Genomic DNA, 12954 nt, shown 5'->3' on the forward strand with positions numbered 1-12954 from the left:
TATATATATAGAAAGCAAACATCAATTTTGTCTTTAAGAGCACGCCAACAGTCCGCTGAATGGCATCTTCAAGAGCATTGAGTGAAAGGCGATGAACTCGAATAACAGGAACGTCAGCTTTACGACATGGCGGCGCGGCACTTTCATGTGAAGGAATAAATTCCACGAGAGTCACAAATACTGGGGCGCAGGTCACAGGCCGCGTAGGAAAAATGCGAGATGTCGCAACATGTGAGCAGTGAATTCAGCATCCTTTAAAATTTACCACTATGCGATCAAAGAGCATTCAACTCGTCGTATGAACCAGCGAGAAACCACTTGGATGCTTTCCTCAAAAGCAGTTTCGCAAAACATTTGCCACAGCTACTTCTCAGAGAGCGTGTCAAAGCCCCGGGGATCAAGAATCGATTATTTACTGAAAAGTGAAGTAAGTCATTGGTCTCTCAGAAACGCCTCTTGACTGAAGCCTTAAAGCAGGATTGAAACGCCATTCGATAGCACTGGCGAAGTCATCGCGATAAGGCTTTGCTGAAATGGCAGCATCCGTGCATGAAATTCGTGTCCGGCATCACTAATGCTGCAAACTTTTGATTGCATGACCGTCATAAGACATATAAAATATTACGCGCACGCGTAGATGCACTTCACCAATGGCGCTTTAGGTCGGTCGTTTCAGAACGCTCTCAGATCGTAACGAAAGTGGCAAAGGCCAGCTTTGAAATCATATTAAGAGGAGAATTCGGTGCATAGCGATAGTTTCACTTCATTATCACCATTCGAGTCCGTTTATGCTCCAAGTAAAGCTTAGTTTTTCTTTTACGAAACATTTCTTAGCTGTCCATAAACACTTTTAACTTAACAACCATTCTAATGTTCCATGAGCAACCCCACTGAGCAGCAGACAAAGAAAGAATCGCCAGGGTTTGACAAAAACAGGCGAGACAGACATGAGTGTAAATGTGCAACTAAACTTCTAACCGGATGTACGTCAAGCTTCTAACCGGACGTACGTCATAATATATATCTGTATGTAAACTTCCCCAAGCCCGCCGATAAAATTCAGTTGAAAGCTTTCACGAGTCTCTTCCCGTGTCTTCATCCCCTAGTCTGCATGTACAAACCCGCCGTCGTGGACTACGGATACCAACTTCCCCAAACCAGTACTCCACTCAGGGAATCACGGGATAAAGCCTGAAACATCGGCTACTTTGCCTGCTTCTTTCGCATACGGCGGAAAGACCCGCCGTGCTCCAACAGTGCTTAATTAACGAAGAAAAAGCTGCTCCGTTCGCGGCATTCACCATGGTCGCATTTGAAACCTAGCGCTGAAGAAGCTCTCGCCTCCGACGACGAGCAACGGGTGACAAAGTCTCACTTTTACGATGTTTCTGCCTCTGGTCGCCCTTATTAAGCGCGTTTTCGCGAGCACCGCTTGGCTCACTAATCTTCATTGTCTGCGGGACTCGTTTACGACCGAGAAGGGCGCGCGTTGGGTGACTCGAAGCGCCTCCTTCTCTCCCGTCTTCTCCCCGCTCCTCCCTTCCCTACTCACGGCAACAGACTCCGGGCGCTCTTAACCCGTTCGCTTGTTTGCCTAACGCCGCCGGCCGTAGGGTCGCGACGGGCTCGCAGGGCCTACAAATTACGCCTGTCGCGCGTACCGCGCGAAGCCGCGAGACCATTGCCGGTAGGGACACGTGCAGTGTGCGCTATACACGCTTTTGCCCGTTTCCCCTCCGCCGGGAGGCAAAGGTAATTCTAGAGGCGCGCTTCCTCGTTTTCCCGAACGCGGCGAGACGGCCGCCGCTGGGTACGACTGTGAGTACGCTCCCCCCCTCTCCACCGACTACCTAACCCTTTCCCGTCTCCGCGATCGGTCTTTGTTCGCGATTTGATTAGCACTGCCGCGTCGTTCGGGCCCAAGTAGAGATTGCGAGGAATCATCGGCACTGCCGTTTTCTGTCTGCGGGCGAAAATCGCCGCTGGCCTGATGCGGAAATTCGTGAACAGCAGTTTAGCAGCGCACGTGTACAACGGCAGCTTTTACTGTAACCTATAATTGCAACGATCGAAAAGAATAAGGAAGGCTGAGGGCGAGGCTTGTACGCATACGTACAAATAACCGTGACAATGGGTGACAATATGCAGCTGCGGTGACTGAAGTTGGCTAATGACCGCACGCGTGATATGGACGACGTGGGTTCTGATCCCACCCGTGGCAAGTTATGTTTTCATCGGCTTTCATTTGTATTTTACTCATCTTGTGTAAGTTTAAATTATTCGTGAAAATTACCTTGCGCTTTCTTCTTTCTCGCTTGATTGTCTATTTCTTCGTATAGTTACTATTTCAAGCCGCCTACAAAGTAAAGACTACAGGTCATTTTGAAGCTTTACTCTTTTTTTCTGAAATGAACGCAAAGGAAACAGATTGAGTGACTAGTGACCTTTAATTGTCATGGCTACTCCTTTCAACGTAATAGCAATACTAAAGGAATATTGTAAGGTAAGAAGGGCGCCTCCGGTTGGAAGATAGTTAGCGGAAGAGTGAAAACTAGGCCCGCATACAGCCCTATACACATTGTAACATACAGAAATAAAAAGTCACAGGTCTGCGTGGCGCAAGCAGCACAGTCACAGCATAAGCTCAAGCAGCGCCTACCCTCTGTCCCCAGCGTAGGGTAGCAAACCGCATCTTCCCGCCTGGTTAACCTCCCTGCCTTTCCCCTTTCTTCCGTCTCTCTCTCCATAGAAGCTCTGTTTTCGGCTCCAGGCACTACAGGGTCTTCGCGGCCAGCTCTGTTCGCGCCATTTTCACGAGAACGATCTCAACTGTACGCTCGGCGACGGCGGCGAGCTGCGGCTTGTCCTGCTCTCTGCAGAGCGGTCTGACGAGCCCGATGTTGCCTGGTTGCAACCGCGCACGTCGCTCTACGATTCGCTTCTTCAGTAGCGGTTCGTACATTGCGAAGAGGTGTCATAACGTTTACCGGAGAGTAAACACAGGTATCCAGACTACGTGGAGCACATGTCACATACCTTGACCCGTGGCATGGTGCGTTGCTTTTGATGATGGTGATGATGATGATGATGATGATGGTAATGATGATGATGACGATGAAGATAATGCTGGTTTATTGGCATCCCCTTCGAAACGGGGTGGTGACAAATTGTCCCCTAGCCTGCTTGTGTTAACCACGTCCAGCTACATGCAGCGTGCGACTGCTATATTCAACTGCTACATGGCGGGACACCCCGTGGAATGCAGCGGAAATGCAATGCAAACTTTGCACGTATCGACGCTGCGCGACGCCCGTGTCACATCGCGTGTCAAATGGCACGATACGACGCTATGCTAATGATGATGGCGATAATTTATTTTTATTCCCGTTGAAATGGGACCGTGACAAACTTTAATTTAGCCTGCTTGAATTCGTGTTACATGCACGTTTTTCATTACCTCAATATTTATACATCTCCGTAATTTTCTTTTTCTTCCTCGAGACTTCTCTACCTTCTACCTCTACCTATGCAACTCCTACATGGCGTTCCACCTTGTGTAATAATATGCACCTGCAATGCAAGGGCACATAAATAGACGGTACCTGGCGTGCTCCTCACGTACGATGCGAAGGATGATGATGTATTCGCATCACCTTTGAAACCCGGCGGCGACCTAGTCGCCTAGCCAGTTCGATTTAATCAGGTAAACAATAAGTTTTTTTCTAGCATTCTTGTATACATCTCCGTAAACTTCTTTTTCTTCCCCGAGCCATCTTTACCTGCCTTTCAGCGCTACCTGTGCAACTGCTACATGACGTTCTATCTACTATAAAAATACTCAACTGCAATGCAAAATATGCACGTATCGACGTTACGCCACCCGCATGGCACATCGCGTGTGACATGCAGGCTAAGTGCCTCGGTGACACTTTCAAGCAGGCTAGACTATTTGTCACCGCCCCATTTCAAGGGGGATGCCATTAAATAATCATCGTCGTGTCTCTTCGCATGCTAGGAGGCTTTTATGTGGCATTTTTACGCTACACTCTAGCAAGCGCTGACGGAGCTGAGTGACGGGGAAATTGACTCCCACAAAGCAGGCCTGGGCTCGATAGCGGTGGGAACAGGTTTTCTTATTTTTTTCATTTCCACCCGAGTGCGGAGCAATGGGAGAGTCGGCTCACCAGCAGCGAGCTCACGGCCCAAAGGGCCCTAGTGCAGCACGCGAGGGATGCCGCACGACTCAGTGGAGCCTTGGAATAGGGGCCCACCCTTGCTGAAGAGAAGTCTCAAGTCACCAGCGCCAAAAAGATGAAGACGACGGAGACCTCGTAACCGCGAAACTCTTGAAAGACTCAAAAGTTTTCACTCACTCACTCACTCACTCACTCCACCGATAGTTCCTACGGACACCGGACGATGGCGGTGGTGGCGGTGGACACCATCGCCAACCGAAACGGCTAATGAAATAAGCCCGTCACATCTTACGGTATAAAAGGTGAGGCCAAATTACAAAAGGCACTGTAGTGAGTCCTCCCCCCCCCCCCCCTTGTACGCGTACACTGAGCCCGGAATAGGTATGCAGGCCGGGATGGGATGCGAGTTGAAGAGGCGCACAGGTGATGATAATACGCGCATGACTTGGTACACGCACACAGACGCAACAGTCCAAAGCTGGCTGCGTCACACGAGACGCATGAAGATGAACGTGACATGCATAATAAGCAAGCACACGTAACCAGGAATGGTGTAACCGGGTCGCACTTACACAAAATGCGTTTACTATGCTCCTGTCTTTACAAAAAGGTTAGGTTCAGGGTTTTCTACTATGACCTAGTTGTCCCTGTCACGGCGGAAGGTGCTAATGGGCAAAAAACATACGTATATTTAACCATCACCACTGCTCCCGACGCATTCTGATCTCTAGATGGTAACCTAGAGCGTTGTAATCTGTAATCTGTATGACAGACGTAAATATTGCTTGTTAGCTGTATGTTGTGACCGTTCGGATTTGGGCACATATTGGAATGAAGATTCTTAGTGCGTACGAAAGAATTTTGCGTGCACTTAAACTTATAAGTGATGGTAGCCACCTTGGTTCGATTACTGACAGCGTTCTGTTCTTTCAAATATTAAGATTCAGAACTACTAAAGCTGAATGCAGCTAACAACATTTAATGGTTCATTTAGAATACTGAATCAATGCGAGGCCACCAGTACAAAGAATAACACTAGCGATAGCGAAAAGAATGACAGTCACAATGCTGTCCACCTATATTTGTTACTTGAACCGTGCAAAGATATTTAGCTTGAAGACAGAAGAGAGAACAGAGCGCTCTGCGGTCCTTGCGCTGTTATTCAAACTTACCAACAACGCCTTGAATAGATGCAAAGGTAAAAGCAATGACCTCGCAAAGAAACAAAATCAAAAGGAATTACTGCATTTTCTCTCCTATACCTTCAGCTGCACATCTTCATTTATTTTCCCTTGCTTGATTGTTTTTATATCTTTTCACTTATCGACGTATACATGTACAGTCGACGTCAAAGGTTTATGGACCAAATACCTGAGAAACATATTCCATAGGACACCTTATGGGCTAGTTAGTGCATTTCTGTGTTAGCATGAATCACTGAGCGAACGCAAGCCATTCAAGGAAACATAAACAGTACAAGCACAATCGTCCTGTAGATGTTATTCTGTGTGATTTGTGTTTATGCGAGCAGTAAATCAGTGCTAACGGAGATGATGAACGGTCAATTTCCAACCAGCATGTTAACCTCTAGCTAGGGAAGCCGCACAAAGCTGTGTTTTCTTTTTTTGCGTGCATTAGTATATAATGCGTGGATAATAAAATACCGGGTTACGTCCACAGGTTGCGGAAACATTCAACTCTTCACAGCGCCCGTGGTCCGTAATCATTTCAGGATGACTGTATGTATGTGCGCATGATTCAAATAACGATTAGCCATGAAAGAGCGCTGCTTCAGCATCTGGTTTCGGCGTGACTTGTGTTATATTTGCGCTGGTTTGCCTTGCGTGGTGTCTATCAACGACATTTGTTGGACTGTTCCAATATTGGGTGCTTCTGTGGCCTGACCTATTGTTATTGTAACGTTGTTATTCTATTGTTAATGTAACGCCACCGCGCCAACTCCGCGGCACTGGCGTCGGGCTTCCGAGCATAAGGTCGCAGGTTCGAATCTGGTCTCAGCGGCCGCATTTCGATGGCGGCGGAGCGCAAGAAATCTCGCTCGTGTACCGTGCATTTTGCGCGCGCTGAAGAACACCAGGTGATTAAAATTAATCCGGAGTCCCCAACTCTAGCATGCCCCAATATAAAATGCTAGAATTGGCATGCAAAATCTTAAAATTTATTCTTTTGACATGATTTGCAACGGGCGCCTGTGAATATGAAAGGCATGATGACCAGACACATCAATAACTCAAAGTTTAGTCATCTTCAAATATCTTTTCTAGCGCTAGAAGATTTTCTAGCACAAATAACGTCGAAAGTCAGTGTTCTCCGTGTGAGTTTTTTAGCCATACGTCTCGTTTCTTGTGTTGTAAAATGTCTTCGAAGATGAATCAAGACCTACTACTCTGACTTTCAGTATCTTTTTCTCAAAGTTTAGTTTTTGATCGCGCAGAATGCATTGTGGTTGACAAGTAATCAACTGAAGATGTGCATCATACTTGCCGTTTAGCATTTAATCTGCGCGATCAAAAATTAAACATTCATTTGTTTGTGCCTCTTGTGATCGCCCTGATGTGTAGAAGCTTATGCTTTGTGGGTTCCCCGGCGCCGTATGTAAGTGGGTCACTTCTGCTGTTATATCATTTATGACGTTTGTTTCACTGGATTTAGTCTGCATGGGTGCTTTTCTGGCCTAACGTATTGTTTGTGCTCCTGGCTTTCCCACCCCCGTCAAATGTTTATCAAAACAAATAGTAATAATAATAATAATAATAATAATAATAACAATAATAATAACAGTTGTCGGCGGAACATCTGTGCTCACCGCGGTTAAACTCCTTTCATGAATCAATGCGGTGATTGGGTCTAGTTAGTTGCGCTGTCCCAGGATGGCGTTCGCGCCTTTTCTTCATCGAGGTTTCCAGCGTCGTCGAATTGTTTAATGAACATTTAACTCATGGATTGAACCTTACCTTTTCATAAATCTTATTACTGGCATTTTTTTTTCTTATCGTCATTCCATACCTTGTTCTTCGATGGCACGTTTGGTGACTTCTGCTTAAAGAGTGGTTTAAGGCTATACTTGCATGGCCTTCAACTGCTACATTTTCTACATCCCTGGAACCCTCATGCCGACGCCGACAACGTTAGTTTTGTGCTTAATTTCACCAGTCATTATTTTTTTATTTGGTTCAGGTTTGCTTTAAGCGTAAAGCGAATTTGGTCCATTGATTTGTTTTCTCCGTATACCGGTGTGTCACTATGTATTTTTTGTACTTTTTTTCCTGATATCCTTGGAGCATGAACGCGACAGTTAGTTCCTGCCAGTGATATGCGCGAACGAAAGCATCGACAATCGAAAACATCGAAAACATCGAACAAAAGCATCGACACTCATAGTGCAAGTTAAGAAATCAAGATGACTGCCCCACAACCACGTTTACCGATTTAGCTTCAGAGCCCGGAATAACAAGAGCTATCTTCAGATAATCTCGTTATTCTCGCGATCGCTATCGTGGTGATTAGGGCACAGGGAAAGGAGAAATCATTCTTCCGTACAGAAGTTTTGCGAGCAGCGGCTCTGACTATGACATTTCCGTATGCATGATATTTACGATATGTAGGCCAGTTTATACGGCGCCGGTTCCTTTTCACATAAACTAAATATGTGGTAAAAATGAAATGATGTTCGTAGGAAATATATCAGTCACTTCTGTTTTCGACTAATCTTTCTTTTAATTGGTCGTAGTATAGAGCCCAGGGCCCGTTTTCATAAAATAGTCTTTACGAACTGTTCATCAGAACTGTTCGTTAAACTGTTCGAACTGTTCGAACTGTTCGAACGTTAAACGTTCGAACTGTTCGTTAGGGATAGAACTGTTCATGAAAGCATATGGCAGCGTATACTGATGCTGGACATGATATTAACAAAGACGGCTGGCAAATCAGGAGGAGCACTTCGGAATAAAAAGCTTCGTGAATTCCACAGCCAGTTCTACTCCCTAATATAGATTGCCTGAACAAGACGTCGTTATTGTATTGTACGTCCGAATGACCAATTAGTAAACGAAGTTTCACTGAGTAATACCGTTGTCACACGGTGCACTTTTGATCGCGATCAAGCCCAATACAAATCGAATTTCTCGGTCGTGATTGGCTCCTTTGCTCAAGCCGCGGAAGGGAGCCAATCACAGTAGAGAGCTTCGATCCGGATCGGGCTTGATCGCGATCAAAAGGGCGCCGTGTGACAAGGGTCTTACTGTATAACTGTGACTTCAAGGAACAAGTTGATATTCCGAAATAGAAACCTGCCTCCGTCAAAGCCATCTCCAATGAATGAAATTCACAAGACTAGCACTAGTTTCTAGAAAATGGTCTTGATGAAAGAGGTTACAATATAAATTCGTGCTCGATTTATAACTTTCCCAAAATACCCTTGCGGGCATGACGGAATAGAACTTTCTTCGAAAAAAAAACCTCTATGCATGAAAACTGGCATAATATTACGCCGAAACTTGTTAACGTCACATATATCAGAGTAGAATTATTTTAGTTATATCGCAGTAAGGTAAGGTGATCACTTTTAGACCCTCTACCTATCTTCTAGAGTTAGTCCTAGCTGTTGTGTGTCACTAAATTATCAAGGTAATGAATCACCATTGCTAGAGACGCCATCATATTCCGATAAAGATGTCTGAATAAAAAATATTGCACCACACGCAACATTCTGCATACTTCTAAACGTTTATGCGGGTTTTATCTTATGCCTATTAGAGCACGGGCAATTTTATTTGAGAGACAAGGCACCTAGTTGTTCCAAGCTCATCAGCAATCAGCCATGTCCAGACTACTCGCAGCATTTGTACTTTGCATCACAATTTTCCTTGCTATTTCATCCAGCCAAATAATGTAGTAAGAAATGGTCATCTTCAAGCGCCAATGCTTATTCCTTCTCCTGAACACTATAGGTGAGCACACAACATCGCCTTTTATGTCGTGGATCTCCCTAGAAGTTTCTAGTCGCGATTTGATAGGCTTAGGCTTAGCCGTGGCACAGAGTATTGTTCATTCAGCAGTCGTGGTAAAAGCGCGAAGCTTTTCGCCTGTTCGGAAAATGTTGAAAGCTACGGTACCGCTATTAATAATCTTCCTCACTCGCCTCGTTTCCTAATAGCGAAGCATTCTATTACTGACGTCAGCTTTGATCATACTTAGACTCGGGCAACATGGTCTCGTGGGTTGGCCGACAGAGGGTAAACGCACTGAATGTGGCATCGAATGTGTTTTTCTTCTATCGAGTCATCTTGAAAAACCCGAAGTCTTTGCACGAAGTGTTCTGGGAACAATTTAGATTGAGCTTCAGATCGCTTACACTCCAGAATTGTCGTCGCCAATAAATCGCCGGATATCGCAGAATAACGCTTGCAATGACTGTAGCTGCGCTTTCAATCATGACCTATAGAAGCACTGACGCTATAGAAGCACGCTAGAAACAATGCAAATGTTGTGAATGTACTCACTATATTCACGAGAAGTTGCGTCATAAATTTCGCACATGCGAGTACAGCCAAGAAGAAAATTATAATTGAGTCAAAGGACATATCATCAATAAAGCTACCAACGTTTTCTCCGAAGAACGCCATGGCACGATCAAGGTATTCCAGACACTGTTCCAATAAGTTACTATCGGAATGAATGAGAATATTCTAGAGCAGGGTATCAATAGCTCTGAGTTTACGTGCGCATTACCTATAAACCGCGTCATTTTTCTTGCCTCAGAACATAGGTACTCAGAAGATTGTTCCGATTAGTTCAGCAGTCAAGGTCTACATATTCACAGGCATCCTGCGGACTACAACTGCTTTCGCTTTGGCAAGTAAGATTCAAAGTCAGGATCTACGGTTCAACTTCCGCGAATCTGTCTCCGGAAATGATCTAAATGTATCTCAACTGCAAAAAAAAAAAAGAAAAATCGGCAATGACGATGCTTTCCAGTACCGTTTTCACCAGCGTGAAGTGTGCATACAACAGATATAAGAAAAAAATATAACACGTGTAGATTACGTTGGTATGGTTCGAAAACTCACCTTCTCGCTTAACGTTCCCCAGGTTCCTGTTGAGCACGTGTGAAAAGTTGATCAAGTAGGCTCCCTGCGCCAGTCCGACGAGAACCACACCCCACAAGATGAAGTGCTGTGTCGCCCTCATCAGCATCGTCACTCGGAAATACCCGACCGATACAATAACTTCGCCGACGACACCGGACAAGGAGTCGGTGACCTTCTCTCCCGAAAACTTTTTTTTTCCTCTCTACGAGCCCGCAGTTGACGAGGACAAAAACTGAAGCCAGAAACTCTGAAGCGAGTCACTTCAGGTCGGAGGAGATGGAGGTAGGTCTGGTCCCCCGGTCGACACCGCACAGAGACGACCTTTCGCAGCGGATATTCTGTTTCTGAATGGCCTAGGGACAGGTGATACGACGGCCCTTTTTATTGTTCGTTACCGGGTCTCCCCCAACAACGCGCTTTTCTTTCGCTTCTGCAGTCGCTTGCGTCTGTTGCTCTGATCTTTTCGTAACGCCTGCTTGCAAACGCTTCGAAGAGAGACGACCGGCTGGAGCGGAGGAGACCTTCGCGGAGAAAGTGCCGACTGGGACGGCGCGCGCTGTTGCCTCACTCGCCCCTCTTCGATCAAACTCCGGAGAGTGGAGAAGGCTCGTCTTTCCCTGCGGCGCGGCGGCGTTCTGCGGCAGAGTCCGACTCCCAGGAACGGGGCGCTTGGTGCAGCGCGAGACGGCGGCGGCGGCCGGCTTTTTGGGGGCGAGGAAAAACGCCCGCGCCGCGGCGCTGGGCGCATGCGCGGCGGCAGCCGCGGGCCAATGGGCGTCGAGCGCGCGCGCTGCATGGCGCGAAAGCGGTGAAACATGGCAGCCGGTTCGCAGAGATGAGCTGCTTGGAGGGGGTCCGGAACGACAGAAAGAAAAAAAAAGTGGTCCGAAAGTCTGCTCGATAGCGGGCTCATTCGAAGCTGGCTGCAACCACCTCTTGCTTCCTTTATTCTTTCCGCAGAGCCCGCTCTCCCCCCCTACGTCGCAAGCAGCGGTTCAAACCTGTTGTCCTTCACGGACTCTCTTTCTCATAGGCAGCCGCGTCAAGCCGCATAGCTTACTGCGGTCTCAGTCAGTGAAACCCTCTCTCCAACGAAGAGTTTATTTGGCTCCATAAAAGAGGGTAAGGTAAGGGGCCCCAACTATGCGAACGGACGGGTGCGTGGGCGAACTGTTGTGACGCGATGTGACGTAGGCGGTGCGGTGACGTCACGATAGCGGAGGCGATGAAAAAGACTAAGAAGGGCGAAAAAGGAGAGCAGCATTTGGTATGCCCGACGTGGCCAAGTATGGAAGCAGCGTGCGTTCGTCAGGTCTCTCTAGAGAGAAGACCTTTCCTTTTTGGGTGAGTTAGGCTTAGAGAACCGTGGCGTGAGCTCAGCTGGAAATGAAGACTGATTGCTCTCAGCGAGAAAATCTGACGCTGCTGTCGGGACCGTGTTCCTTCATGTTCCGTTACTGTTTCGGGTAGCGCCCCCTTCGACGCGCCTCTCAGCATCACAATACGTGGTGAAGAGGGTTACATCTTCTACGTTGTCTCCCATCCATCGGAGGCACTCCTTTAAGGAAAGTTGGATGGACGAAAAGGCGATGCCAGGCTTTTAGGCGGAGGTGTTATGCGTTTTTCGTGTAGTAGTGACAGGACTGTTGAGTGGAGTACTTATTTATTTCGTTGGTATTTTCTTTTCTCGGCAGCCGAGATTTTTCGACGGCTACCAAACACCGTGTGTCTGTGTACGTTAGACATAACGCTGTATTCGTGATCCGCTTCTTGAAGTAAGCATGAGAAACGCACAAGTCGCCTCGTTGGCTGCCGCTTTTTTTTTTTTTGTTGTTGTTAAGAAGTACGTAAGGCTTCCGTGGAATGAGCCATTTTTCATAACTTGAAATGCAAGTGTGTAGTGCGATAGAAAATTGTGTAGAAATTTTACTAACACCAAAAAGAAGCTTTGTAAAACTGTTTGTGTAACCTTCACTATCATGCTTCCGAGTAAGAAAGCATTAAGAAAAGTTACGTTCTGGTGAGGGTGGAGATCTAGAAGAGTGCCCAAAGTTGGAATTATGAACCCAACTTTTACCGTTTGAACATGGGCCTAGAACGACAACTGACACCGAAATAACAGCAATAGCGGTTTAACACAGTCGTTGGTCGTACAAATAAAGATTCACCGGTCATAAGCATGCCCGATATGTTTTCATGTGTCACCGTACTACGACAAGTAATCACTGCCACTGATGCTCGGGTGAATCTACCAGTAAAAGCATGCCGAGCCGGGACTTCACGATAACATTGATATTTCTCCCTGCTTGTGTATGTTCATGAAATCAACAACTGCAGTTCAAACTTCGAAATGCTAACATTGCAGTGCCCCGTAAATTTCACATTGTATGTCTTAGTTTTCAAAGCACATTGAGCTTTTTCTACGAGCGAGGCGATACCTTTGCTTGCAGCTGTACATTCGAGAATCAATATTGTTCTGATCGCACACGCAACATGATTACGGAAGCGTCTTTAACCACAGAATTGGCACCATCATTCAAGAAATTTCGAATGCAGTGCGCGAGTCTTCGCAGAGCGATAACGTGATAACAGAAATGATGCGGTAAAAAATACGGTCGCAGGCAAGAAGTAACACATAGCACGCATGA

The 12954-nt window shown here is 46.4% G+C and overlaps 1 protein-coding gene across 1 annotated transcript in view; it reads right to left on the bottom strand.

The window, feature by feature from the left end:
- LOC126544556 (IDLSRF-like peptide) overlaps positions 1-10994 on the bottom strand; it is a 152775-nt gene extending 141781 nt beyond the window's left edge. The window contains exon 1 of the mRNA XM_050191906.3: positions 10286-10994. Coding sequence (XP_050047863.1) covers positions 10286-10412 — 127 coding nt within the window. The 5' untranslated portion in view covers positions 10413-10994. The remainder of the gene's footprint in view (positions 1-10285) is intronic.
- Positions 10995-12954: the final 1960 nt, after the last annotated feature.

The sequence above is a fragment of the Dermacentor andersoni genome, chromosome 10, assembly GCF_023375885.2.
Source record: "Dermacentor andersoni chromosome 10, qqDerAnde1_hic_scaffold, whole genome shotgun sequence".
Lineage (NCBI taxonomy): Eukaryota > Metazoa > Arthropoda > Arachnida > Ixodida > Ixodidae > Dermacentor > Dermacentor andersoni.